The sequence below is a fragment of the Podarcis gaigeae genome, assembly GCF_964106915.1.
Source record: "Podarcis gaigeae genome assembly, chromosome: 4".
Classification (NCBI taxonomy): Eukaryota; Metazoa; Chordata; class Lepidosauria; order Squamata; family Lacertidae; genus Podarcis; species Podarcis gaigeae.
Genome location: NC_139677.1, coordinates 93,075,601 through 93,102,752, shown reverse-complemented (window position 1 = coordinate 93,102,752; position 27,152 = coordinate 93,075,601). Strand labels below are relative to the sequence as shown.

At 43.7% G+C, this 27,152-nt stretch overlaps 1 protein-coding gene and 1 pseudogene across 5 annotated transcripts in view; both read right to left on the bottom strand.

The window, feature by feature from the left end:
• NOX4 (NADPH oxidase 4) overlaps positions 1–27,152 on the bottom strand; it is a 104,855-nt gene that overhangs the window by 26,742 nt on the left and 50,961 nt on the right. For all 4 annotated transcript variants that reach the window (XM_083736817.1, XM_083736814.1, XM_083736815.1 and 1 more), the window contains one exon: positions 9,349–9,430. In XM_083736817.1, the coding sequence (XP_083592943.1) occupies positions 9,349–9,430 (82 nt within the window). The remainder of the gene's footprint in view (positions 1–9,348; positions 9,431–27,152) is intronic.
• On the bottom strand, positions 25,076–25,526 carry LOC310842741 (protein MANBAL pseudogene; annotated as a pseudogene). The gene has a single exon. The product of its transcript is annotated as a protein MANBAL pseudogene (transcript).

Sequence of the window (27,152 nt, the reverse complement as noted above, 5' to 3'; positions counted from 1 at the left end):
TGCTTTGGGGCTGGGATTGGGTTGGCTGTTTCCTGGGTCAATCTGAGTCAGATCAGGTGGTGGTGTGGATGTACCTAGTCCTGGAATGTGTTTGAATTAAGCAGGGAAGCATTTCAATTCAGAATGCTGTGAGGGCTTCCTTCTCAGAGCCAACCGCTCTGCTATTTCTATCTCTGCTTCTGTTTTTTTTTTAATTTAAATTTTTATTATTTTTCACCACAAATTATACAACAAAACAAAACGAACAAAACAACACACATGTAACATAAATACACACATACCACTTACATTAAAAGACTTCCCTCCATCACGGTTTGAGCTCTATTTTAACCTTATATCTCTGCGGTTTCTTATTACCATCTAAATCAGTACCTCTCAGATTTTATATTGTACCTACTGTAATTTTGATATTTCCTGTTTTTTTCTATATATGTAAGGAATTTATTCCAGTCGTTAATAAATTTAACATTTTTCTGATGCCTGATCTTCTGTGTCATCATTGCTAGCTCCATGTATTCAAGTAGCTTGGATTGCCATTCTTTAATAGTTGGAATAATAGGGGTTTTCCAGTTTTGCGCTAAGAGTAACCTGGCTGCTGCCATTGCATATTGGAACATGGTTTGGTCTTCTCGCCTTATCTCCTCCCCAACCATTCCCAAGAGAAAAGCCTCGGGTTTTTTAGGGAAGGTATATTTCAGGATCTTTTTTAGTTCATCATACACAAGTCCCCAAAACCTCTTCACTTCTCCACATGTCCACCACATGTGGAAGAAGTCACCCTCTTTTGATTTACACTTCCAGCAAATCTTGTCCCCGGACTTAAACATTTTTTCAATTTCACAGGGGTTATATACCACCTGTACATCATTTTTTGTAAATTTTCTCGAAGTCCAACACATGCTGTGAATTTCATGTCTTTGTTCCAGAGTTTCTCCCATCTTTCAAATTCTAAGTTATATCCAAGGTCCATGGCCCACTTGGTCATAACTTCCTTCACTTCCTCGTCCTTGGTGTCCCAATCCAGTAGTAATTTATACATTTTAGATAGGAGTTTTGACTCCCCTTCTATTATTTCCACCTGATATCTCGACTTTCTCTCGCTCATCCCTATTTTTTTATGCTCAGTCCATACCGCATTAATCTGATAGTATTGTAACCAGGTCGTTAATTTGTCTTTTATTTCCTCATAGGGTTTGAGCCTCCACCCTTTATCTGATCTTATCAATATTTCCTCATAAGTCCATCTTTGCCCCTCCATGTTGGCTTTTTTAGTTGTAATAATATCAATTGGCGATAGCCACCAAGGGGTATCTTTTTCCAAAAGTCTCTTATTTCTGTTCCATACCTCGAATAGCGCTCCCCTAAAAACATGGTTGGTAAATCCTTTATGTGCCCCCTCCTTACCCTGCCACAGGTACACGTGCCAGCCAAATCTAGCATCGAATCCCTCCAGATCCAGCAGGTCAGTATTTTTCAACATAATCCAATCCCTAATCCAACACAAACATGCAGCTTCATAGTACAATTTCAGGTTTGGAACTGCAAACCCTCCTCTATCTTTTCGATCTGTAAGCAATTTGAATTTAATTCTTGCTCTTTTTCCCTGCCAAATAAATCTGGACAGGGTTTTCTGCCAGTCCCTAAACAACTTCGTTCCCCTAATTACCGGGATGTTTTGGAATAGGAACAACAGCCTTGGAAGGATGCTCATCTTAATTACTGCCATCCTCCCTGACCATGAAAGTTTTAACCGGCTCCAGATCTCCAAATCCTTTTTTATTTCCTTCCATGTCTTTATATAATTGTCTTCCACTAAATTTATATTTTTCGTAGTAATCCAAATGCCTAAATACTTCACCTTTTTCACTACTTTAATTCCCGTTTTTTGCTCAATCTGGTTTCTTTGATCTTCCGATATATTTTTTGTTAACATCTTGGTTTTAGTTTTATTCAGTTTAAAGCCAGCCAGCTTCCCAAATTCTTCCAACAACTCCATAAGTTTATCCAAATGCTCTACTGGGTCTCTTAATGTTACTACCAAATCATCTGCGTAGGCTTTTAGTTTGTATTCTTTCTCTCCAATACTAATCCCTTTTATTTCCGGGGTTTCCCTTATATTATTTGTGATTGTTTCTAACATCATAATAAACAAGAGGGGGGACAGGGGGCAACCCTGTCTTGTGCCCTTCGTGATCTCAAACGAGTTAGTTAAATTGTTGTTAATAATCATCTTGGCTTTCTGTCCCGAGTAAATTGCCCTTATGCCTTCCATAAATGGCCCCTCCATTCCGACTCCCTGCATGCACTTTAGTAGGAAACACCAAGATACATTGTCAAATGCCTTTTCGGCGTCAATAAAAATTAAGGCTGCAGGGGTATCACTCTTAAATTCCAGATACTCGATGACGTTCACTATATGTCTTACATTATCTTTTAGATATCTATTTGGTAGCAATCCAGCTTGGTCTTTATGGATAGCTTTTGATAGGTATTTTTTGAGCCTGCTGGCCATTATTTCCGCAAAGATCTTATAATCATTGTTGAGTAGTGAAATCGGTCTATAATTTCTAATATCTAATTTGTCCGACTCTGGTTTGGGGATTAGCGTTATATAGGCTTCCTTCCAAGAGTTAGGTATCCCTCCTCCTTGTAGGGTATTGTTCATTACATCACGAAGGACCGGAGCCAGATGTTCTTCTAAGACTTTATAGTATTTTTGTGACAGGCCATCCGGTCCTGGTGCTTTCCCTGGCTTCATTTTTTTAATTGCTTCCTTAACCTCGTCTATTGATTTATTTAAATATGTTTTTTCGTCGTCCGTCAGTTGCTCTTTCTTATTCTTTCCCAAATACTTTCCTATTTCTACAGTGTCTTCCTCTTCCTTTTTGTAAAGATTCTCATAAAATTGTAAGAATTTTTCCTCTATTTTACCGGGGTCTTCTATTATTTCCTCTTCCACTTTGATTTTGTTAATTATATTCTGATTTTTCCTTTTTCTTAATTGCCATGCCAGTAAACGCCCCGTTTTATTAGCAGATTCAAAATACTTTTGCTTCATTGACTTAATTCTCCATTCTACTTCTTGGTTTATTAATGTCGAATATTCTATCTGTAACACTTTGACAATTTGTTTGGTCTTCTCATCCCTTGGGTCTGCTATTAGCTTCTCCTCGCAGTCTCTTAATTGTTTAAGTATTTCGTCTTTCTTTGATTCTCTTAGTTTTTTCCTATATTTATTCTGTTGGATTAAAAATCCTCTTAGTACCGCCTTGCTTGCATCCCAAACTATATCGATTTTTGTTTCTTTATTCAAGTTTGTGTCGAAATATTCTTTCAGGGTGTTTTTTGCCTTTTCTATTATTTCATCAATTTCGAATAGATATTCATTCATTCTCCATCTATATGGGCCTATTGTTTTACCTTTTATTTCCAATACAATTGGATTGTGGTCCGAGAGGGTTCTGGGTTGGATTTCACATTTCATTGTTCTTATCGATAGTTCTCTTGAGATCCATATCTGATCAGTTCTACCCCAACTTTGATGAGGTTCTGAGAAGTGCGTGAATTGTTTCGTTCTTGGATTTTTATATCTCCAAATATCTATTAAATCTAAATTCACTTTAAGATTATCGAAAGATTTTGGGAGTTTCCCTTGATTCCCTTTCCTCTTTTTCTCATTTCTATCCAACTCTGGTACGGGGACTCCATTCAAGTCTCCAAGCAGAATTAATTTGTGATTTTCTAGTTCTAATAGCACTTGTTCCAGTTTTTGAAAAAATTCCGCTTTGTTTGTGTTGGGTGCATACACAGTCACTACGTTAAATTTTTCCCCTTGGTAGTTTATTTGAACCCCCAGAATCCTTCCTTCCGTATCCTTACAAATTATTTTGGGCTCCCATTTCTCTTTCACATAAATCACCAGCCCTCTTTTTTTATTTACATCCGAGTTGATAAATTCCACTCCTAACCTTTTGTTTATCAATATATGTTTGTGTTTTTTAGCTACATGTGTCTCTTGCCAGCAAATCACATCATAATTTTTATTCCTCACAACTTTCTCTATTTTATTCCTTTTTGATTTTTCATTCAAACCGTTTACATTCCAAGTTATAACATTTAATGACATCGTTAACACAAAATTCTGTTTGATCCGTTAAAATTTTCAAGTTTATGTCTCTAGATTCCCGTTCCCCGAATAGTTTTCCTCTTCCTCCTCCTCACTCCCCGCCACTCCCTTCTCCTTTCCTATTTCCTCTTCCTCCACCTCCCCCGTTTTGTTTCCCTCCTGTCTCTCATGTTTTTCCTTCCTCTCCCTCTTTCTCTTCTTTATTTCCTCCTTTGCTCCCTCTCTATCTCTTATCCTATCCTCTACCTTGCCAAGTTCTTTCTCATACCTTCTCAGAAATTTTTTCACCTCATTGGTGTCTGTCAGTTTAAATCTTTTGTCTTTAAAGAAGAAGGCAATCCCTTCCGGGAACTCCCATCTATATTGTATATTATTTCTCCTCAGAACCCCCGTAATCTGTCTGTATCCTTCCCTTTTACGTAAAAGCCTGACTGGTATCTCTTTGAGTACAATGATTGGTCTGTCATCAATTATCAATTTTTTATGATAGCTAGTTTTTAATATTAGGTTCTTCATCTCAATTGAGTTTAGAATTACCAAACAGTCCCCAAGGGGTTTTTTTGACCTGTGTTGCTGGGATCTTATTTTTATTCTGAAAGCATTCTCCAATGTGCTCGCCACTTCTTCCTCTTCCAATTCTAGCCATTTAGCTATTTCCTTAATCATCTTTTCTTTTATATTCTCTTTAGTTTCTTCCCCTATTCCTCTAAATTTAAGGTGGAGTTGTTTCTGTCGCATTTCTGTCATCGCTAAGTTATCCCATATTTGTTCCTGTGTTTTGTTCATTTCTCTCATTTCTTCCTTTACCTTTTCTGTTTCTTTTTTCTGTTCTCTCATCTCTTTTTGAATTTTTTTGTTAGTTTCCTCACATATCTTTGATTTAATAGATAGGTCTTGAATTTTAGCAGAGAGTTCTCCTACCGCTCCCTCTATCTTCCTATCTATTAGTTCCTGTATTTCTTCCATTTTCTTTTCCATATGGTTTTCATTTTGCTTAAACTCTTCCTTAATTTTCAACCACAGAATATCTAGGTCTTTGATCTCTTCTTGTCGGGATGGCTTTCTTTCACTTGGGGTCCCCCCCATTTTTTTTCCGTCTTTCCCCCACATTGTGTCCCAGTTTTCACGTATTCCCTTTTGTACAAGATCTCTCCCTTAAAGGGCTCACAATCTTTTCTCTTTCTTATATAAATTTTTACCTCTGTCCCCTCCAAGAATGTCTGAAGGGTAATAAAGGTTGTCAAAAATATCTAGAAGATAATAGAAGTTATCAAAAATTAATTCCTTCTCCAGAAACGCTCGGTGGATAGGAGTTTAACCCACTGTTAGGCACAATTAAAAACATAAAGATACAGCCCCTTGAACAGGGGGTTTACAGCTTTAACGTTTACAATTTGTTATACAAAAAAAAAAGGGGGGGGAGGAAAGTGTTACCTGAGTTATTTCAAACAAATTATATTAAACTATCCGAATTTAGTCTCAGACTCAGCCTTTTCAGTGTCTCTAATGTCTTCAAAGTCTTCAAAGTACTTCGGCCACTTGGCGGCTTAATCCAACTTTAGTAGAGGTAGGTGTAGTTTAAACATAAAGTTCGAAGTTGTTGCAGATATCAGTTAAGTAAATAACCAAGTTTGTTATGTATTAAAGTTCCACTCTGTGAGGCACAGCACCTTCTGTGTCCTAATATAATGTCCCACTCACAAATCTAGTTCCAATTCAGGCTCTGTTTGCCTCCCCCGGGGTATAACAAAGTCCGTCTATTCAGTTGCTAATCATCCGGGAGAAGGGCTGATGTCATGCAGAATGGTAGTATCCAGGGGAGGGGATGAGAGAGGGGAGCAAGAAGGAGGGTGAGTAGATGGTATGAGAGATGGGAGGAGGAAGGGGTAACTCACAGTACTTTATTCCACATATCCATGTTCCATGTTCCATGTGACCATATTCAGCTCCAAGGGATGTTCCAGAAAGTTTTCAGCAAAAGGTTTTCAGCCGAAAAGTTCCCAGCAAAAAATTCCTGGTAACATTCATGTTGGATATCACCTCTGTCACTTTATCTTTCTCCCTGTTTTTTTTTCTTTTCCCCCTTTTACGCTCCAACCGCTTTCTCCTACTTCTTTTGCTGCGCTGCTCTCTCCTGCTCCTCCCTTCAACGCAGCTTTTTAGTGCAAAACCCACCGCAAGTTCAGTTATGTTTCGCAACAATGTCTTTCCGCGGAGGGTAAAGAGTACACGGTAGAGGATAGCTCAGCCAGACATCTTCCCTCTTGATTTGTAACTAATAATTCGTTACTTTATAGCTAGTAGTTAGTAACTCATCACTCGGGGCGGAAAGTGCCCCGTCGTTTGTACTCACACAGTCAGGTTGTAAAGAGAGGCTGATACGGCTACTTCCTTTTCTACCTCTGAGATTCAGTAGCCCGCGCCATCTTCTGTTCACCACCGGATGGATTCCTTGCCAAAATCTTTAAACATCCACGGCCCCCTTCGCTTTAACTCCAATTCTTATAGATATTTCAGCTCACTACGCGTAGGAGAATCCGTTTTATCTTGTGGAGGTTCGTCGCTCTTTTTTCGGCAGAAGCTAAAGGCATCACAGCACGGAGTCGGTGTATTCCCTTTTCTGCGCTCGCGGTTCTGTCCCAGTCTTCCCCCCCCGAAAAGGGAGGAAATCCAGTGAGCAGCCAAACCGCTCCCACGCTGCCGGGAACCTTATCCCCCAGGGGTCCCCCCCTGGGATTTTTGGGGTGCGCAGTGCCTATGCGACTCCCCCAAGCCTCCGTGCTGCCCAGAAACACCTCAGAGAGGCTTTCTGTGCTTCTTTACCGACCGCGACCGGAACCGGAAGTCCTTCTATCTCTGCTTCTGGAGCCAGTTAAGAACAGTTGCCCTGTTGGTTTTTGAAGCCATTCTTGGCAGTCGTCTATCTGTTTTAATGAAGTCTCTCTCTCTCTCTCTCTTTGGCCCAATCCCTCTTCCTTCTGTACATTCCAATGCTTGACTTCCAATGGTCTTGATCCTCCGCTCAATCTGGCCCTGCTGTGTTCCAGAGAACCTTCTCCCCTTCATCTCGTGCCACCTGGAACAACCTCCTCACATCTTCCCACTGCACTGTTTCATCTCAAATCTGTGGCAAAAATGCCCTCTTCCTTCCCCTTTCAGCTTTCCTCATTTCTTCATATATATTTTTTAAACCCAACCTCAGTGTATTTTAACTAAACTCAACATGCGAAAAAAAGAAATATTCACACAGTTGAATAGCAGCAATAAAGGCTGCTGTGAGGACAAATGCAATGCAGTTGAAAATGCAATTTTGGTTTTAAATGCATTGTAAGGAGTTTGTATGGGAGTATATTGTATTTTAAAATGGGGTATCAGAGTTTTTAGGGGGCTAACCAGGTTGGGATAGCTGGGATAGCAGGCTTGTTGGGTTTTGAATGTCTTATGTAGATTTTTCAATTTCGTTGTTCTGTATGGGACAATGACAATTCAGATTATCGTATCGTAAAGCATACTAACTACATGAAGCCATACATATGATGACGATACTAAAAACAACATCATCAGACAAGCAGAGCCATTCTATGTCCACTTACTTGGTTCAATAGGACTTCCTCTTCAGCATGCATAGGACTGAAGTCACAATTCTAGTAAATGTTTATCAGCACTATATATTCTATAAAATGCATGAGGAAGTATTTGCTGTTCCAGGCTCACTTCCTGCTTGCAGTGGCTCAACCTCTCCTTCATTGAACACCCAACCCACAAACATGGCTAAATATCATTGAATGGCAGTAATAGACACCTTCTTTCCTTCCCTCCTTTCTGTTCTAAACACAGGAGAGGTGCAAAGAGCTTCTCTCTGAGAGACAGTGTAGCTGAGGAGAGGCGCTGAAAGACCATTTTGGGGTCCTATCTCTTTTTCAGGTCTTTTAGGTGTGGCAGCCATTTTGTGCTATGTCACGCTCCCATGGCAGCCATCTTGCAACTAGATCACACGGCACTTTCACAAAATTCCAGATAGATCTGTCAGCCCAAAAATGTTGGTTGCCTCCAACTAGATAACTAGACAGATCGATGTAGACCAAGTACAACAAGAGAAGACACAAGAAAAGCAAGGTCCTGTTACCCCATATCTGTGCTACCTCTTAGTAAGCATGGTTGTTGCCATTTTGGCTACCTAAGGGGCAGCATTCAAAGATATCGTTTGGAATTGAAATACAGAGTAGGTATACAGAAAGCCAGGTCTCAAGCATGACAGAGGGTGGATCTTCACACAGGAAAAAAAATGCTATAAATAAGTCATAAATTAAATCATTGTAACAAAACAGAGAAAAACGCTATGTAAAATCACATTAAAAAGTTTTGTGCTCTACAGCGCCATCTGGTGCTGCATGTTTATAATGCATTGAAAACAATGGTGTTTTTTTACTAGTGTAGCTGAGTCCCAAGTGCAGAACCCGGAATGGGGTTCTGCAGATAAGGAGCTATGCAGATAAGATGAGGCTTCCTTCTCAAAGGCTATAGGTCGCCAAGGGCAGAGGGCAGATTTAGCCCCCGTTCCTCAAAGGATGTATTTCTGTATGGGAAAAAAGTAAAAACCACCCCATTTTGGGATACTGCTGTGTTGAGGTCACAACCGAACCTCCATCGCTGACAGACCCAAAGACATCTTGCATGATAAGAAAAAATCTCAAGATCTTTGCGGCATGCAAGCCCCCTCCCACACAGCCCTTGATAATGATGGACAGTTTGTTAATTAACAATGAAAGTGGCATCTGATTCTGATGGGCGCCTTCTAATTATGGATGCGCTCTCATCTATCTCTGTCTTACCCCTCTTTCTTCTGAAAAAAAGCAAGCTCTCATTAGAAGGTGCCTCTGTTTACGATTTGGCTGCCACAAAAGCCAGGTTCCTGATTCAGTCGGCTTGCATGCTTCAATGGTTGTAGCAGGCTGTGACTGTGTGTGGGTGTGCGTGGCACCTACCTAGGATGCCTTGTTAATAATCCAGGTGCGTCTGTCATCACGAGAGAAGGAATACCAAAAAATACACAGAGGGATTAACCTAACTAGACCCTTCCTTGTGTCAATGCACAACATCAAGGAAAGCAAGATGCAGCCCAGACACTGAGATCAGTGGCTTATCCAGCAGTCTGGGAGTGCAGATACCCATCTCTTTTGCGGCATGCGAAACCACAGGACAAAGAGGTAACGTTTACTTACTTAGGATAACGCCTCTGCTGGAAGACCGGCAGGATCTCAGCATCCCAAGTGGAATGGAGGAACAGCAGGTCCCGAAATCTCTCTGTAAAACAGCAATAACAACAAAAATGATGCAGCCTTTTGTTGCAGAATCCAACTAGCCCAACTGCATTGGTGCAAGGCTTTTATCATATGTGGTGGACTTGTAAGGTAATAAAAGCTTTCTGGGAGATGATATATAATGAAATGGAAAAAAAATATATGCTTAAAATAACTTTGTTAAGAAACCAGAAGCTTTTCTATTAGGAATTATAGGTACCAACATCCCAAGTGAACAGAAAAGACTTTTGCAACAGAAAAGACTGTGCAACACAGATGCTACTAGCCCAGAGATGGAAAGGAGATAAAGTCCCTACCAGAGAGGAATGGCAAACCAAGCTGATGGACTATGCCAAAATGGCAAAGCTGACTGGAAAACTCAGAAACCAAGAGGACAGAAAACATTATAAAAGAATGGGGGGGATTATAAGTTATTTAGGAGACCACTGTAAGCAGATGAAAACATTAGCAGGAGTTTGATTTCGCACGTAGTGTAACAATAACCATGGATAATATGGCTTGATATAAAAATTGGAGCATGGAAGAATATGTAGTATTAAATGTTGAAAATGGGACCCCATGGAGGGGGTGGGGGGGAAGTCTGGAGATTTGGAGGAATTTCTCTATGTGGATATAATTTTCAATTCTTTGTTTATAACTCTGTAAGTCCATTCTTAAACCAAAGTGTTCCTAAACCAAGGTGTGCTTTCCCATAGCAGTGTGGGACTCAATTTACAAATGGAACACACTCAACAGGAAGTGAAACATGTTCTGCTTCCAAGGCAAAGTTCACAAACCAAAACACCTACTTCTGGGTGTTTTGCAGTGTTCTTAATCCAAGTTGTTCATAAACTAAGCCGTTCTTAAACCAAGGTACCACTGTATTCGTAAAACCAAATAAAAATGATTTTAAAAAAACCCTGCTCCGGGGGGGGGGGGGGGGATGGGGAAGGTTGTGTTGAGGAAGCATAATTCCTTGTGTCAATAGGATGAATTTATTGGACGCCACCTCAGGCCTGCATGCACGGTACATAAGAAGAAAAACACAAAAATCCACAGTTGGGCAATACCAACCAAAATGTCAGTAAACAATGGCAAAGTTTTTACAGCAGCCAGGCTAATCCTGTCCAGGAACTGCTGTAGCTGGAGAAACAGAAGCTAGGAATCAGCACTGCTTGCCACAGAGGACACTTGGGCCACCGGTGACAAAGACCAGTATCCAGGAATAACCCCAAAGAACACACTTGCGCCTTGAGAAGGAGTGCAACACCATTCAGAACAGGCAACTTGTCTATCTTGCGGACCCACCTACCCAAAGAACCTCCATTTCCCTCGGATTCTTGTACAATTGATTGGCCTTCATCCAGCCCACCACATGTAGAGAGCGGTTGTGCGTTTTTGCAAGCCAAAACCAGCCTACCAAAGGTTTGGTGAACTTGGTGGGTTTTTGCTGGGTAAACCTTCCTTCCCCAGGAGTCAATGTGCTTTAACTGTATGGTCTTCATGCAGCCAGAGAGAGAAAGAGAGCATTATTTAGTTCAGGAGCAGTGGGCTTAGTTTGATGCCAAAGCATGTTCTCATTCATAGAGAGCACGTGTTGCGGTGGGGTCTGGCAGGCCCCCCCTCTGTTGCTGGGCGAGTTAGTTTGGATGACCATCCAGAGTGATTGGGCGGTTGGGTTGTTGTTGGGCAAATTTTGGTGTTGCAATTTAGGGTGTTGGACCAAAGGTTATAAAGTGAAGTCACACAGCACTGACTAGGCTCTTTTGCTGTGTGCATCAGATCACCTGCCCATCCTCCCTAATTTAGGGATCTTGGTTGACCTTGCTATGCCTGCTTTTGGGGCAGGGGCCTGGTAGGAATTTTGTCCAATTGCTGATTGGCTGGTGCCATTTGGTTTTTGCCTACTGCGTAGCAGATCGTCACAACTTGTAAGGTTGCGGTTAGGCATTGGTTAAAATATTGGTTGGTGGAGGGGTAAGGATTGGCGGTGCCTGCCCCTCCAATGCTGCTGCAGAAAGGGACTTCCATTAAAGGAATCCAGGGGCTTGCCATTCTTTTGTCCGTACCCCTGAAGGGGGCTTAGAGCCGCGCAAGCCCCCGGGAGCATGCGGAAGGGGGTGTGAGGATCTGTTGCGTGGCTCCATTCTCTCCCCAATATTGTTTTCCCTTACTGGCTTTCGCTGGAATCCAGAAGTCAGTTCTGTCCCTGGGTGTGGGGACAGATAGTCATAACCAATGCCTAAGCAACCACTCACATTTGTGTATTTTAATAAAGTTGTGGCCAAAATTATGCCAAAAGCCTTAAACAAAAATTATGTGTGAAGTGTGAATTATTTGGGGGTGGCTTGGAGGACCTCGACACGCAAATTATCTTACGAGTTCCTAACACTCAAGGGTTAAAAGTTCTGCTGTGTGATCACCTCCTATGAGAGGAGGTGGTGACAGGGGACCCACTGATGCTACAAACATCCCTAGCTTCCTTTAAGGAGCTGGGCGAAGAAAACCACTTGGAAAGACAAAAGCATTCCTAGGAAGTTAGAACATGAAGCCACAAAGCCTCACGAAACAAATTCTCTTCTCTCTCTCTTTCTCCTGTTCCTGGTGAATGGAGAAACCTTCCTCCTGGGGCAGCAGGCCTAAACAGCTGCACTTCATACACAATTAATCCTTGCTTTTTTTGGTTACCGGTGCTGAAAATGTTCCAGAAGAGAGACAGACACAGCGCTGTTTAGAGGAGGCCAAAATGCCACCGAAAAATGCATCAGGGCTGAAGGGTGCCGTATGGTCAGGAACTGGCTTGTCAACTTGAATAGGTCTATATCTGTGTAGACCACCAGATTCCTCCTCCTCCTTCTTCTGATCTCCACTAAGGAGAGACCATTGCTCAGGGGTCGAGAGCATGCAGTGCCAGCTTCAACCTCTGACAGGACTCCAGTTAGAGTAGCGGGACTGGAAAAGATCTCTAATTGAAGCCTTGAGGGTTTGCTCCTGGTCACAGTAGACCAGTGGTGAGGAACCTGTGGCCCTCCAGATATTGATGGACTTAAGAGCTCCGTCAGCCCCAAGCAGCATCACCAATGATCAGGGTTGGTGGGAGTTGTAGTTCATCAACATTTGGAGGTGGTAAACTGCTGCTCAAGCATTTTATTCTATTCTTCTCCTTCAGCCACAAAAGCCAGCCGTAAGGGTAACGTCTATGAATGGGTAGAAACTGCCTTATTTACAGGGGGGGGGGATGTTTTAAAAAATAATATTGATCTGCACTAAATCCAGACACTCCCATAGAGTTGTGGTACCTGACACGCCTGAGCCACTGAATTTGTATATAAAATAAAAGTAGACCAAATGACAAATTAGCAGTCTTGAGAACTTTGACCCCTAGACACTTCTAGCTGTAAGGTTTTTTCATTAGCCTTCGGTTCTCACAAGCAGATGTCCACAGGAAACTTGCAAGCAGAACATCTTTCTCCCCACCTATGATTTTCCACAAGTGCTATTCAGAGACCTGTTGCCACTGAGAGTGGAAATAGAACATAGCCATCATAGTTAGCCTTATCCTCCATTGATTTGCCTATTCCTCTTCTAAAGCCATCCAAATTGGTGGCCATGCAGACTTCATTTGCAAGAACAAATTCCTGTGTGTGTGTGTGTGTGTGTGTGTGTGTGTGTTCTTGAATGTTTCTGTCTCTGGGTTTCTATGCCGTGGTGATGCAATCCTTTCACCAAAATAAAAACAGCCACCTGTGTAACGAATGGAAAAGAAACATTAGGTGCAAATTCCCAAATCGCTTACTCTAGAGTCACGCTATTAAAACTGGAGACCTTGCAGACACTAGCTAGGATCCACAGCTTTGCAGCTGATCAGCACACAGCCTCGGAGTCAATTTTCTCTGAGCAATTCCCTGAGCTGAAACACACACACACCACCCAAAGCACTTCGAAAACTCCTTCAGTTTCATCTTCCTGGATTGCAGCTTCAAATCGGGGTGAGCGGCAGGGCGAGAATGTTGCATGACTTCTTCCCATTTGTGTTTTGAGATAGGCAGTCTGATATTTAGCGGAAGAAGGATGGAGAAATAGAGTAGATAAGAGAGATATCCGAGGGCTTATCCACAATTCCCCTTGTCCTGTTGTATTCCACCCAGGGGAAAACAGCTCCTCAACACTCAATAATTTTATTATTTGCTAGATTGGAGTAAACAGCAATTTGAGTTTTCCCCAGATTTCCCTCTGTTCCAATTCATCACCAAAGAATGGGTTTTCCCTTGGGAAGGAGTGGGGCAAGAGGAAAACCCGTAGAGAACCAGGCACAGTTCAAGCTGCAAGAAGCCTTTGAGGAAAAGGAAGGCTCCCATTTGCTGTTCAGTGGACCTGTCTGGCTGAAAACACTGAAAAGTCTCGCTGTACATGCTTTCATTCAGCAGCTGCTTTGAAGCGAACAGGGCAGTGTGTACAACCATCAGACCCCAGCTGGATTCTAATTAAACTTCCTGTTCACATTAACTTGCAGAGTCTGCTGGGATGGATGCTCATGCATTTTCCCAAGGCCTGGTCTCTTTGGAGGTTCCATTTCCTGCTAACAGCTGACTGGAGTGCAGTGCTGAAATCCTTGAGAATCGTTTTTTGTGGGAAACCCTTTCTCCTAACAAAGAAAACAAAACAGAACGAACCTTCTCCCAGCCCCCTCGGAGCAAGAGAAGCAGGAAATGTTCTGTATAGGGAGAAGAGCCCTTGGATGAATTACCTCGGCTGATTCCCCTCGTTGAGGAGGCTGCCCATCATAGATAGCGAAAAGTTTTTCTTCTCTCATAATAGTAGAAACCGGGGCCATCCAAGGAAGCTGGATATTGGAAGAGTTAAGGCAGTCTTTTGCTATTTCATCTTGAAAAGATTATTTATATATGCGTCGACAACCGCAAGAATGCTTTCCGCCCAGAAATGGAAGGAAGAGAAAGTCCCAGCAAAAGAAGAATGGATAACCAAGACGGTGGACTATGCCAAAATGGCAAAAATGGCTGTGAGATCAGACACTAAGATGGCAAGAAATTTCGTAAAGAGTGGGGGGAAAATATACAGTACCTTAAAGATCACCGTAGATATTTAAAAACGTTAGCAGGATTGTTATAGCACATATAATGTGATAAGGCTAAAGTTAAAAATGGATATAAATCAAATTTGAAAAATGTAGTAAGATGCAGTAGAAAGAAATAGAGAAACATTGGAAACCGGGGGGGTGGGGGAATCTGATGAGTCAAGTAATCTCAGATGTATAAAAATTGAAAATGATTTAATTGTATAAGGATACTGTTAAAAAATGGAAAAAATATTATTATTTTTTAAAAAGGAAGAGTCAAGGCAAATCAAAAAAGAAGTACTTCTTCGCACGGCATGTGGTTAAGGGATGGAATTTGCTCCTTCATGATAGCCAGAAACTTGGATGGATTTAGAAGAAGGTTAGATATCCATGGGGAATAAGGTTATCATGCCATGATGGAAGAAGTGTGCCTTGTTGGCCGGTGTGAAAACAGGATGCTAGTTTTAGGTGGGCCATGGGGTCACAAAGAGTCAGACACGACTAAATGACTAAACAACAACAAAGCATACTTACTTGGCTGCATGGCTTTCTTAGAAATTCCCTACACAGCGGCTACAGATCTGTGAGTGGGCATGTGGCCAAGCAGAGATTTGCATACCTCTGGGGCTTGCATCTTGTGTTGTAAGCACAAAACAGCATCTATTCCCATGAAAGAAGTGCGTCTGGGATTTATGTTGTGGCTGGCACAGAGAATTGCGTTCCTTTTTAGAAAGCTAATTGCTTTCGACTGCACACTTCGCAGAAGCCCACTGGGAACCAGGGCAGGTTCAGTGAAGGAACAAAACCAGATGGAGACAAGGCAGATGGCAGCTAGCTGACCAATCTAGCACAAAGTCAAGAGGCATTCAAAATTCTCCACTTCCTTCCTCTATTTTGGAGGTAGCTAGTACTATCCAAGACAGTTACAAGGAGCAGTGAGGGGAACCTTCCTGTCTTCCACTGCCTCCCGCAGTTTGGTCAAACTCATGCTGGTAGCTTCGAGAACACTGTCCAACTATCTCGTCCTCTGTCATCCCCTTCTCCTTGTGCCCTCCATCTTTCCCACATCAGGGTCTTTTCCAGGGAGTCTTCTCTTCTCATGAGGTGACCAAAGTATTGGAGCCTCAGCTTCAGGATCCGTCCTTCCAGTGAGCACTCAGGGCTGATTTCCTTCAGAATGGATAGGTTTGATTTTCTTGCAGTCCATGGGACTCTCAAGAGTCTCCTCCAGCACCATGATTCAACCACATCAATTCTTCGCCAATCAGCCTTCTTTATGGTCCAGCTCTCACTTCCATACATCACTACTGGGAAAACAGCTGTTGTTGTTGTTGGACTACAACTCCCATCATCCCTGACCACTGGTCCTGCTAGCTAGGGATGATGGGAGTTGTAGTCCAACAACAGCTGGGGACCCAAGTTTGAGAAACACTGACACCATAGAGCTTTGGCCCTTCCCCTAGCAGAGGCGTGCAGGACCTTTGACCTGCCCAGTGCAACTGAACTACAACTCCCATCAGCCAAAGCATAAACCTCTCCCAACCAAGGGCCAGTGCACCTTATTGGGGCAGAGGATCACCCCTGTGAAGGGTTGCTGAGAGAATGTTAATGCGCCAACACTTTATGCATGGGGAAATATCTATTGGAGCCTGGAACCATGGTTGAAGTAGAAGACATGAGGATTTTTTGCAGGGACCATAACTGGTAACCAAGGAAGCCGTCACGAGGAGAGGCCATTTCAAAGAGTTGCCCCATGCTTGGAAAACCCAGCTTCTATTTTATTTTGTAATAAGATTTATATTTAAGTTTTTAATAATATAATAAGCTAACAGCTACCACAAACTACAAATAAATACATTGGTACCTCGGGTTACATACGCTTCAGGTTACATACACTTCAGGTTACAAACTCTGCTAACCCAGAAATAGTGCTTCAGGTTAAGAATTTTGCTTCAGGATGAAAACAGAAATCGTGCTCCGGCGGTGCAGCAGCATCAGGAGGCCCCATTAACGAAAGCGGTGCTTCAGGTTAAGAACAGTTTCAGGTTAAGTACGGACCTCCGGAATGAATTAAGTAGTTAACCTGAGGTACCACTGTACAAAAAAACACAAATACACTAAGTAGCATAGAGAGTCCTCTCTTAAAGGGACTTCTTAGCCCTTACCACCCACAAAAGATAGTAGCACCTCCTTTCCTTTCTCCTCCCAGCTTCTCACACAGGGAAATCAACATTTCCCTGTCTCCCATCCAGTGCTCTCCATCAACCATCTACCACCCCCAGGAGTATGTGATCCCTGGACCTTCATAATGACCCCAGACATAGGACTCCAAAGGGGGGTGGTGACAAAGAAGGGAGACAAAATGAAGAAAGGAAGGAAGGAAGGAAGGAAGGAAGGAAGGAAGGAAGGAAGGAAGGAAGGAAGGAGAAAAAGAAGAGAAAGAAAGAATAAAAAGAAAGGGTGGGATAATTGAGAGGTTGGGGTGACTGAAGGATGTAAGAACAATGGCAAGAAAAACTGATGAGTTATGCCGAGTTGGCAAAGTTGACATATAAATTACTTGAGAAGGACAACCGTGAATTCAAGGAAGAATGGAAACTTTTTTTACAAACTATCTAACAAACCAAACCAAAATGATTTGGACTCCTTGGCAGGTTTTCAATAAACACCCACAAATTTATTAGTAGAATATATGACAGATAAGGCAATGATATGTACAATTTTTTAACATGCAGAGAATAAAATGTGCAAACAAATCAGAGAGGGGAGCTGAGGGAAATCCTTAGGGAGTGGGAGAGGGAGGGAAGGGTGGAAAATGTAATTGGTTATTTTGATTGATAATTTGTTTTGTTAAAATGGTTTAATATAGATATGAGAAGTTGGGGTGATTGAGAGGCCGGAAACCCCAACTTCTCAGTCCTCCCACAGTGCCATTACAAAGGAATGCAAAGCTATGCCAGCTAATCTTGTGGCATCCCAGCAGAACTGTGCCACCCTGGAGAGCTCCTTTAGTAGATGTGCCAGGAGGCGCAGCGGCACTAATCAGCAGCAGGGGTGGCCCAGCTGGCAGCAAACCTTTTCCACGTTTGGATTCAGCAGCACTAAGCCCACCCTTCTGCCATTCTCCGTTCCTGTCGCATGGCTGCCTCCTGATGCCTTATTTCTAAAGGGCATCAGTGTGTGGCATGCTCATGCCTTCAGGATGCTGGCAAGGTCTAAGATGAGGACATGAAAGGCACAAGGGGGCTACCAGGTGTAAACAGGCAAAAAAGGCACCTGCCACACAGAGGAGGGGAGACTTCACTGCTTGCAGATCCACCTGAGCTATAGGTGTGTCTTACATTTCTCATTCTCAGAGCGCAGGGATTTGGGGCAGGGAGGGTCAATTCAATTTGCATTTAAAGGTGAACCTGTTTAATTCGCACTTTCTGAAACCACCTGCCCACTGCCATCCTTTGGAATTCGCAGCCATCCTTCGCAATCAGCACTTCTCTGCATGCTGCAATGCAGCCAGCCGGCCAAGAAGAGGGTACAAAATTGCATATACAGTGGTACCTCGACACTTCAGGTTACATACGCTTCAGGTTACAGACTCCGCTAACCCAGAAATAGTGCTTCAGGTTAAGAACTTTGCTTCAGGATGAGAACAGAAATCGCTCGGCTGCTGCGGGAGGCCCCATTAGCTAAAGTGATACCTCAGGTTAAGAACAGTTTCAGGTTAAGAACGGACCTCCGGAACGAATTAAGTACTTAACCCGAGGTACCACTGTACCAGGGTTAAGTGTGTATAGAAATTCGTATCTTAGTGAAAACAGCGTGCAAGTATACATCTTATTAGCGAAAACTGCTTTGCAAAAAATGAGCATTTTCGGCAAGAGTGCATACAAAAATGCCAGTATTAGGAGAAATTCTCATCCAAAATTCTGATGAATTTTCATGAGGACTCAAAAATCAACAACCACATAAAGGTACAAGGTAAAGGGACCCCTGACCGTTAAGTCCAGTCGCGGATGACTCTGGGGTTGCAGCGCTCATCACATATTTATGTGGAAATGTGGAAAACTAAACTTAAGACCCGAAAATGTGAAACTGAACCCTCTACAAGAATGCTGTTTTAGGGAAGGAGGTGCAAATAGAAAACCAGAAGCTGCTTTAGACAGAGTCAAACCATCGTTCCAAAGAACCTAGACTTGTCTGCTCTGTCTTGTCTCTGGCAGAGACCTTTGATATCACCTGCTACCTTTTTTTCCCTTTGATAACATTTTTTTTAATTTTTCCAAAAATAACAAAAACAACAATACAAGAACAAACCTTCCTTGGTTGTATTATTTATAACTTACTGCATGTCCATTATTAAATTTTAAACCTATTTAAACTGCCTGTTATCCATTCAAAACAAAATTACAAGTAATCTTAAAACCATGCTAATGTATTAACCTGTGTACACTGCTTTTGTATATATGCAATAAGCACCTTCCATTCTTCCTTAAATTCAAGATATCACCTGGAGATGCCTGGGACTGAACCTGGGGCATTGGTCACTGGTCCATCTAACTCAATATTGCCTCCACTATCCGGCAGCAGCTATCCCGGGACTCAGGCCAGAGGTCTTTCCCAGACATACCTGGAAATGCCAAGGACTGAACCTGGGACCTTTTTCATGCAAAGCAAATGCTCAAGCCTCACCTGTTTCGCTGTTTGTTTGTTGCGTGGCGAGTTCCCGCTCCCCCCCCCAGTGGAAATAAAGACACAAGACACAATTATTAAGGTTAATGGGCTAAATAAGGCCACAACTTTATTGGTTACAAGTGATGAGCGGTATTGGCTTAGACATTGGTCCTAACCGACTATATCCGGCTTCAGCCCGTCCGCTTGAAGTCCGGGAAGGGTTAACCACCAGTAGGGGGAGTCCTGCTGATGCACATCAACTAGGAATTCCCCCGGGGTCACCAATTGGGGGCGTGGCTTCGGACAGGGCCACACACCCCTGGAATCCTTTATCGTACTACCCTTCGATATGCGGGGCAGGTGATGGCGTTTCCTCCCCTCTTCCATCTACAGAGCAATACCAATGCCTATCCGCCAATACCCAGAATGTTGTGACGATTTGCTACGAGGTAGGCGAAAACCAAGTGGCTGGTGCCAATTTGCCAAGTGGAAAAATTCCTACCAGGCCCCTCAATGGCGACCAACCAAGGTCCATAGCAAGGTCAAGGAACGAAAACCTTATAGGGCGGGAGGGTGGGAAAGGCAGGAACAGCTGGCAGGCGGCAAAGAGGGAGATCCCTGGCTGCGTCCTGGTTTAAATAAGGCAGGCCACACCCCCAGAGCCAGCCGATTGGCTGGCCAGGAGGTGACATGGCCGCGAATCCCCCCCCCCCATCACATGTATGATGGAGCCGTGAAGCCCGCAACTCCACCTCTTCTGAATGGTGGAAGTGGCCTTTATTACAGCAGCTGAAACAGTTGTTCGGAGCTGCCATCCCCCATTTCCTCCTCTCTCCCAAATACCCATAAAATATAACTGTATAATCATATGATGTCATTCCATGGTGAATCTTTGACAAGAGGCTTGTCTGACCCCTTCCCTTCCCTACATTCCATCATTCCGCTTGTCTAGACAAGCTTTCCTATATAGGTTTTTCAGCTGACTCTGGTTTTAATTATTTTTCTTTCTCTCGTGCTCCCCCCCCCCATTCTTTCATCTTTTTGTTTGGTTGCTGATTATGCATCTTGTCATTGTTATTATTTTAAAAATAAATCTAAGCACTCTTTTTTTTTGGTTGTGGAAAAGAAGGATCAAAACAATTGTTTCAATAAAAAAAAATGAATTGCCAGTTGATAAAGAAAGAAATGGCAGCTACCACCGAGATTTGGAGCTGCACACAATCTTTTGGTGAATTGGGGAAGTCAGCACACCTCAGCTTGTGTGATGCATCAGCTAAGTATGCAGAGTTCCAGCAGAGTTTTCAGAGATTTTCTGCTCCCAGCAGAAAGCTTCTCACAGAGTCCCTGGTTAAAGGGAAAACTTCTCTCCGCACAGTTCAAAGGGTCTATTGCATCCAGACACAAGACAAAGCTAAAGTTTACTACCTACAATGTAAAGTTCTTTTGTTCTTTAGAGCAAAAATACATAGGTACAGATCCACCAACACTAAGGTAAAAGGTAAGGTTAAAGGAACCCTGGACGGTTAAGTCCAGTCAAAGGTGACTATGGCGCTCATCTCGCTTTCAGGCTGAGGGAGCCGGTTTTCGTCCTCAGGTAGCTTTCTGGGTCATGTGGCCAGCACGAGTAAACCACTTCTGGTGCAACGGGATACCGCGACGAGTGCCAGAGCGCACGGAAACGCCGTTTACCTTCCTGCTGCAGTGGTACCTATTTATCTACTTGCACTGGTGTGCTTTCAAACTGCTAGGTTGGCAGGAGCTGGGACAGAGCAACAGGAGCTCACCCTGTTGTGGGGATTCAAACCGCTGACCTTCCGATCAGCAAGCCCAAGAGGCTCAGTGGTTTAGACCACCACACCATGCTAGCTAAACCCACAGCCTCTTTCCCTTGACTCTTGCAGATTCAGAGTCTGCATCAGGATTTGCAAAAACAGGACTTGATGAAAGTGATCCTGAACCAACATTCCTGAACCATTAGGTGGGTGAACGTCACAACAAGTCATCTATTCGACCTCACCGGTGTTGCCATGGTGATCCAGTGCACCTGGTACTCTTATCTCAGAGCATCAAGACATGAGACCGAGCACTGTGCAATCTAACCCATTGTTCACGTGGCATAGTGGTTAGAATATTGGACTAGGACCTGGAAGATCAGGGTTCAAATCCCCATTCGACCATGAAGCTCACTGGGTGACCTTTAACCATCACTGCCTCTCATCCTAACCTACCTCACAGAGTTTTTTTGGGGGGGGGATTAAATGAAGAGTGAGTGCACCAAGTACACCACCTTGAGCTTGGAGAAAAAGATGGGATATAAATGCATATTATTATTATTATTATTAACAATAAATAACATTATTATGAGCAATAAGCAACAGAAATACAAGAATTTATTTATGCCTCTTACTCTATTTTTCTCCCACTCTGGGATTAACTCTTGTGTGGTGTTTTTTTTTTTTAAACACTGAAAGAAAAATGAAACTGTTGCAGAAGGAAGCTCAAAAAGAGATTACAGTAAGGCGATAATTGCTTGATCTCTGTTTGTTTACCGCTGTTCATTAGAAGATTTCTTTTTCTTTAAAAAGTCACAAGCAATTAATGAAAGTTGGCCAATGAGGGGACTGTGTAGCTCACCTTGTTCTGAAGCCACAGTCTTATTTCTCTAACCCCTGCCCGCCCACTGACACCTCGGCCCCCACCAGCTTGCATCCAACGCTGTCAGGCTGTGGTCACTATCGATTACATGCTTCAGTTCTTCAGAAGCTCTAATCACATCTCTTGGGTTGCAGAGGATGATGCATTGCTCAGCGAACAGCTCTGACTTTTTATCGCTAAATTATTGCAAGCAGCAAAGGACCTCAGTAGCCTTCTAAGCACACCCCCTACTCAGTAGGGCCAGCCAACCCCAGGGTTGAGGGGTCCCTGGGAAAGCTGTTGGCCACTGTTGGCCACCATGATTTGTAATGCACCAGAACTCTGGCACTTCCAGAGAAGTGCATTGTGGGAAATTCAGATGGTGGACGCCAAGTTCTGTCATTGATGGTTCAGAGGTGCTAGTCAACAGCCAGAACTGGGAAACCTCTGAGATTTGGAGAGTTGCCATCAGTTGAGACAGAGAGAGAATAGTGGGCTAAGCAAATGAATGGCTGATTCAGTATTAAGGGAGATTTGGTGGTGCTGTGGGTTAAACCACAGAGCCTAGGCTTGCCAATCAGAAGGTTGGTGGTTCGAATCCCCATGACAGGGTGAGCTCCCGTTGTTCGGTCCCTGCTCTTGCCAACCAAGCTGTTCAAAAGCATGAAGTGCAAGTAGATAAATAGGTACTGCTCTGGCGGGAAGGCAAATGGCGTTTCCGTGCACTGCTCTGGTTCTCCAGAAGTGGCTTAGTCATGCTGGCCACATGACCCAGAAGCTGTACGCCAGCTCCCTTGGCCAATAAAGCGAGATGAGCGCCGCAACCCCAGAGTCGGCCATGACTGGACCTAATGGTCAGGGGTCCCTTTACTTTTTATCTTGGTAAAGGGAAGGGCCTAGCTCAGTCATAGAGTTTGTGGCAGAGGTTTATTCCAGCCTAGCTGTGTACCACACTTACAATTGGCAAGAAAACTTCTAGATGTAAAATCTGTGCTCTGCCACTCTGACTCATATACTGGCAATCTTTTAGGGTTGTACCCAGCTAGAGTTGACTCATTGGAATAAATGGCCCTAAGTTAGTTATGCCTATCAATTCCAGTGGGTTTACTTTGAGTAGGACTAGCATGATACATGACTAGCAAGATTATTATTATTTTTTTAAAAGGGTAGTAGGGTTTAAACTCCTATAGCCTAGAAGCCCTTCTCCAGAGTCTACTGTTCCCAGTTGCAGTTATTTGTTGCTATTAGAAGTGCACTCTGCACATGCTCAGTTGAGGAACGTTTGTTGATGTCCCAGGACTAAGCTGCAGCACAAACACGTGCTCTCACACACAGCTCAGATGCTGATCCAAGGCACAAATTTTGCCGTGAACATATGTGTTACATAGGGTAGGACCTATTAAATTATTCCACTTATTTTTGTAACGCAGCATAAAGCGAGCCTTGCAAGCAAAACTATCAGATTAGCATTCATCCTAATTATTCTGCATACAATATAGTTTCTATTGTAGTAGACTGTGCAACGTCGTACAAACATACCTTACAGTATTAATGTCAGCCTGAAATATATTTAGAAAAGGAAGCAGGAGGGAGGTTAGAATATTGCTCGTATTTGCAGAATGCTTTTATGTAGCTGCTTTTGTTTTCCTGGCTGTTGCATTCTTGGAAAGTAAAGACAAGCCCTCTGGCCACAGCTGTCTTCAAAGGATGTCAGCCTTAAAACAAACACGACATGGTACTAAAAGGTGCCGCAAAGGGATGCAGATCAAATAAAGGAGCAGAATGAGTTGGAAATGAGTGACGTAATCTACAAAATATTTACCACAGCTAAGCTTTTGGGGGCAGAAGAAAGTAACACACGTCATGCTCATGAATGCAATGATGGTACTTGGCACATTCATGGACCACAAATCACATATTTGCAGTCAGCTCCCAGGCTGCTGTAGCAATTTATGGGGGATCAGGTCCTGTGAGGCTCTTTATATCCTCATTCCTGCCGGCACCACTCCCTAGACTGGGAGGCAGGGCAGGTGATATGAGGAAGAATCTAATCCAGTTGGTCCCATGAACCTATTTCTTCAAAGTGATGCAGGACCTGGTCACATGGCAAGCACGGGGTGTGTGTGTTGTGCATGCCCGCAGAGCTGTCACACAGCCACAGTAACTGACATAATCTCTCGCCCTGACCTAGCCACTGTGATCCACGCGACGGTCACCTCCAGAGTGGATTATTATAACTAACTCTACGTGGGGCTGCCCTTGAGACTGACCCAGAAACTCCAGCGGGTGCAGAATGCCGCAGCCAGATTCCTTACGGTGTCCTCGCTGCGGGATCACATTCACCCAGTGCTATACCAGCTACATTGGCTCCTGGTGGAGTACAGGATCAGGTTTAAGGTGCTGGTTTTAACCTTTAAAGCCCTATATGGCCTAGGACCCTCGTACCTACAGGACCGCCTCTCCTGGTATGTCCCATGGAGCACCTTACGGTCTTCAAACAAAACCATCTTGGAGGTGCCAGGCCACAGGGATGTTAGGCTGGCCTCAACCAGAGTCAGGGATTTTTTGGCTGTGGCCCCGATCTGGTGGAACGCTCTGTCACAAGAGACTAGGGCACTGCGGGACTTGACTTCTCTTCCAGCTCAGCCTGACCCCCACCTTTGGCAATCCTCACAGAACTCTAGCCCAATGGTTGTCATTAATTTGATTTGAACTGATCTTATAATGAAATGATTTTAGAATGTTGTATTATTTTCTTGTTGTTAGCTGCTCTGAGCCCGGCTTCAGCTGGGGAGGGCGGGATATAAATAAAAAATTATTATTATTATTATTATTATTATTATTATTATTATTATTATCATAACCTGTTATTTGAACACTCTCCTCTGTTGACCCTTATAGAGGGTTGCCCACGCTGAGTTTGTCACAGCAAAAAGCTACAAAGAGAGACTCATGACACCTTAAGGACTAATGAATTGTGTCATGTGCTAAGCAAGAAATAAGTAAACTGTGGCCCTCTAGATGCTGTGGTGCTAATATGTATATATTAATCTGTTTGCTCCCTGTGCCAGGCCTCATCAATGGCAACTTTGCCCTCCTACTTCAATGGGGCTTTTTCTGTAGAACTCCAGAAGTTGTTGAACTCCAGCTTCCATATGTTAAGCTGGCTGGGGATGATGGGAGTTGGAGCCCAGAATATCTGGAGGGCCACAGGTTGCCCAAAACCTGATAGCTTTCCCCAAACTGTGTTACATTTAAGTTGTACTTCATCAATGCAGTCTTGAAGAAAGCTCAGTGGTCGATAGTAACCCTGTCTTGAAAGTTTCATCATTAAGCTGTTTTACCACTTCTTCTTGGTTTCTTTCTTGGGTTTCTTGCTCAATGATGCTGTGGCAGCTTTGGGTTTCTTTACCACTTCTGAACTTTTTGTCTCATAGTTTTCAGTGTCCATTTTGTGTGTCTCTGGGATGGTCAGTACACAGATGAGTTGAAAAATGGCACCAAAGAAGAGGCCATAGTGCAGGATGTTCTGCATGAACGTAGGCTCTGGGATTTCATGGGGTGAGAAGTCCAGTTCAGCATCCATTTGGTGAGACAAAAAGTTCAGAAGTGGTAAAGAAACCCAAAGCTGCCACAGCATCGTTGAGCAAGAAACCCAAGAAAGAAACCAAGAAGAAGCGGTAAAACAGCTTAATGGTGAAACTTTCAAGACAGGGTTACTATCGACCATTGAGCTTTCTTCAAAACCTGATGTAAGCTTTTACTTGAACTAGAAACGAGATAGATCTACAGACAGATAAATATTGGGATGCATACAGCTAAGTTGATGTGCTAGTGGGAGCCAGTACGAGTCCCGCTAGTGCAACAGGACTTCCCCGCTCTTTCCCTCTGTGCATCCCCCCATGTCCCTGCTCCCCAAATTGGCTCTGCAGGGTCAGGACAAACCCCAGCTCAGCGGGCAGGCGAAGAAGATGGGAGATCATGCTGTTGAGCAAGCAGAGATGGTTCTGCCGATGGTAGATTTCCACCCACTACTCTGAACAGCAGCGCAAAAGCACAGTTTATGACAATTCAATTAGAGCTTAAAAGTGCACAAAACGACCCTTCACTGCAGCCGGCAATAACAGGGGCTGGCAACCTAAGGCCTATGGGCCACAAGCAGCCCACAGGAGTTGTTTAACCGGCCCACGAGCTGCCCCCAAACCAAGCCGCCCGCTCGGTGAGTCCCCACGCACTGCTCTAAACCGGCGCAGCACAGCACGGCGCGGAGACTCGCTTCCGCGGCACCAGAAATCGTGTCTGTGCAGACGCCGAAAATCACAGGAAGGTGTGCAATCTGGCCCACAGAGGGATCTCTGCTGAAGTGAAGCGGCCCAGGCAAGAAGAAGAAGAGTTTGGATTTGATATCCTGCTTTATCACTACCCGAAGGAGTCTCAAAGGGGCTAACATTCTCCTTTCCCTTCTTCCCCCACAACAAACACTCTGTGAGGTGAGTGGGGCTGAGAGACTTCAGAGAAGTGTGACTGGCCCAAGGTCACCAAGCAGCTGCATGTGGAGGAGCAGGGAATCGAACCCAGTTCACCAGATTACGAGTCCACTGCTCTTAACCACTACACCACACTGAGATAATATAACACTTTTGCAAATGCGAACACCACCATCACTCATTCTTTATGTGTGATTCCTGCATTTCAGGAGGTTGGACTACACGATCCTTTGCATCCCTTCCAATTCTACAGTTCTTTAATTCTATAATTAAGTTTGGATTTGATATCCCACTTTATCACTACCCGAAGGAGTCTCAAAGGGGCTAACATTCTCCTTTCCCTTCCTCCCCCACAACAAACACTCTGTGAGGTGAGTGGGGCTAAGAGACTTCAGAGAAGTGTGACTAGCCCAAGGTCACCCAGCAGCTGCATGTGGAGGAGCGGGGAAGCGAACCCAGTTCACCAGATTACGAGTCTACTGTTCTTAACCACTACACCACACTGGCTCTCAAGATAAACCTTGCCGACCCCTGGGTCATATAGTAATCAGGAAAATGAGAATACAATAAGCCACTGATGCTGTTGGCGTCCATTTATATATGTGGGTCCCACCCCCACCCAATTTCATCCTCTTCCACCACCATCACACACTCACCCATGACTCAAGTTTGAGCAAATTTCATTTCATACTCCCCTTGCTATCCAGCCTTTCGAATTCCCCTCCCCACAGGAGGTTGTGGACTCAGCTTCCTTGGATACTTTTAAGCAGAGTTTGGATGGTCATCTGTCACGGATGCTGTAGCTGAGATTCCAGCATTGCAAAGGGGCTGGACTAGATGACCCTTGGGGTCCCTTCCAA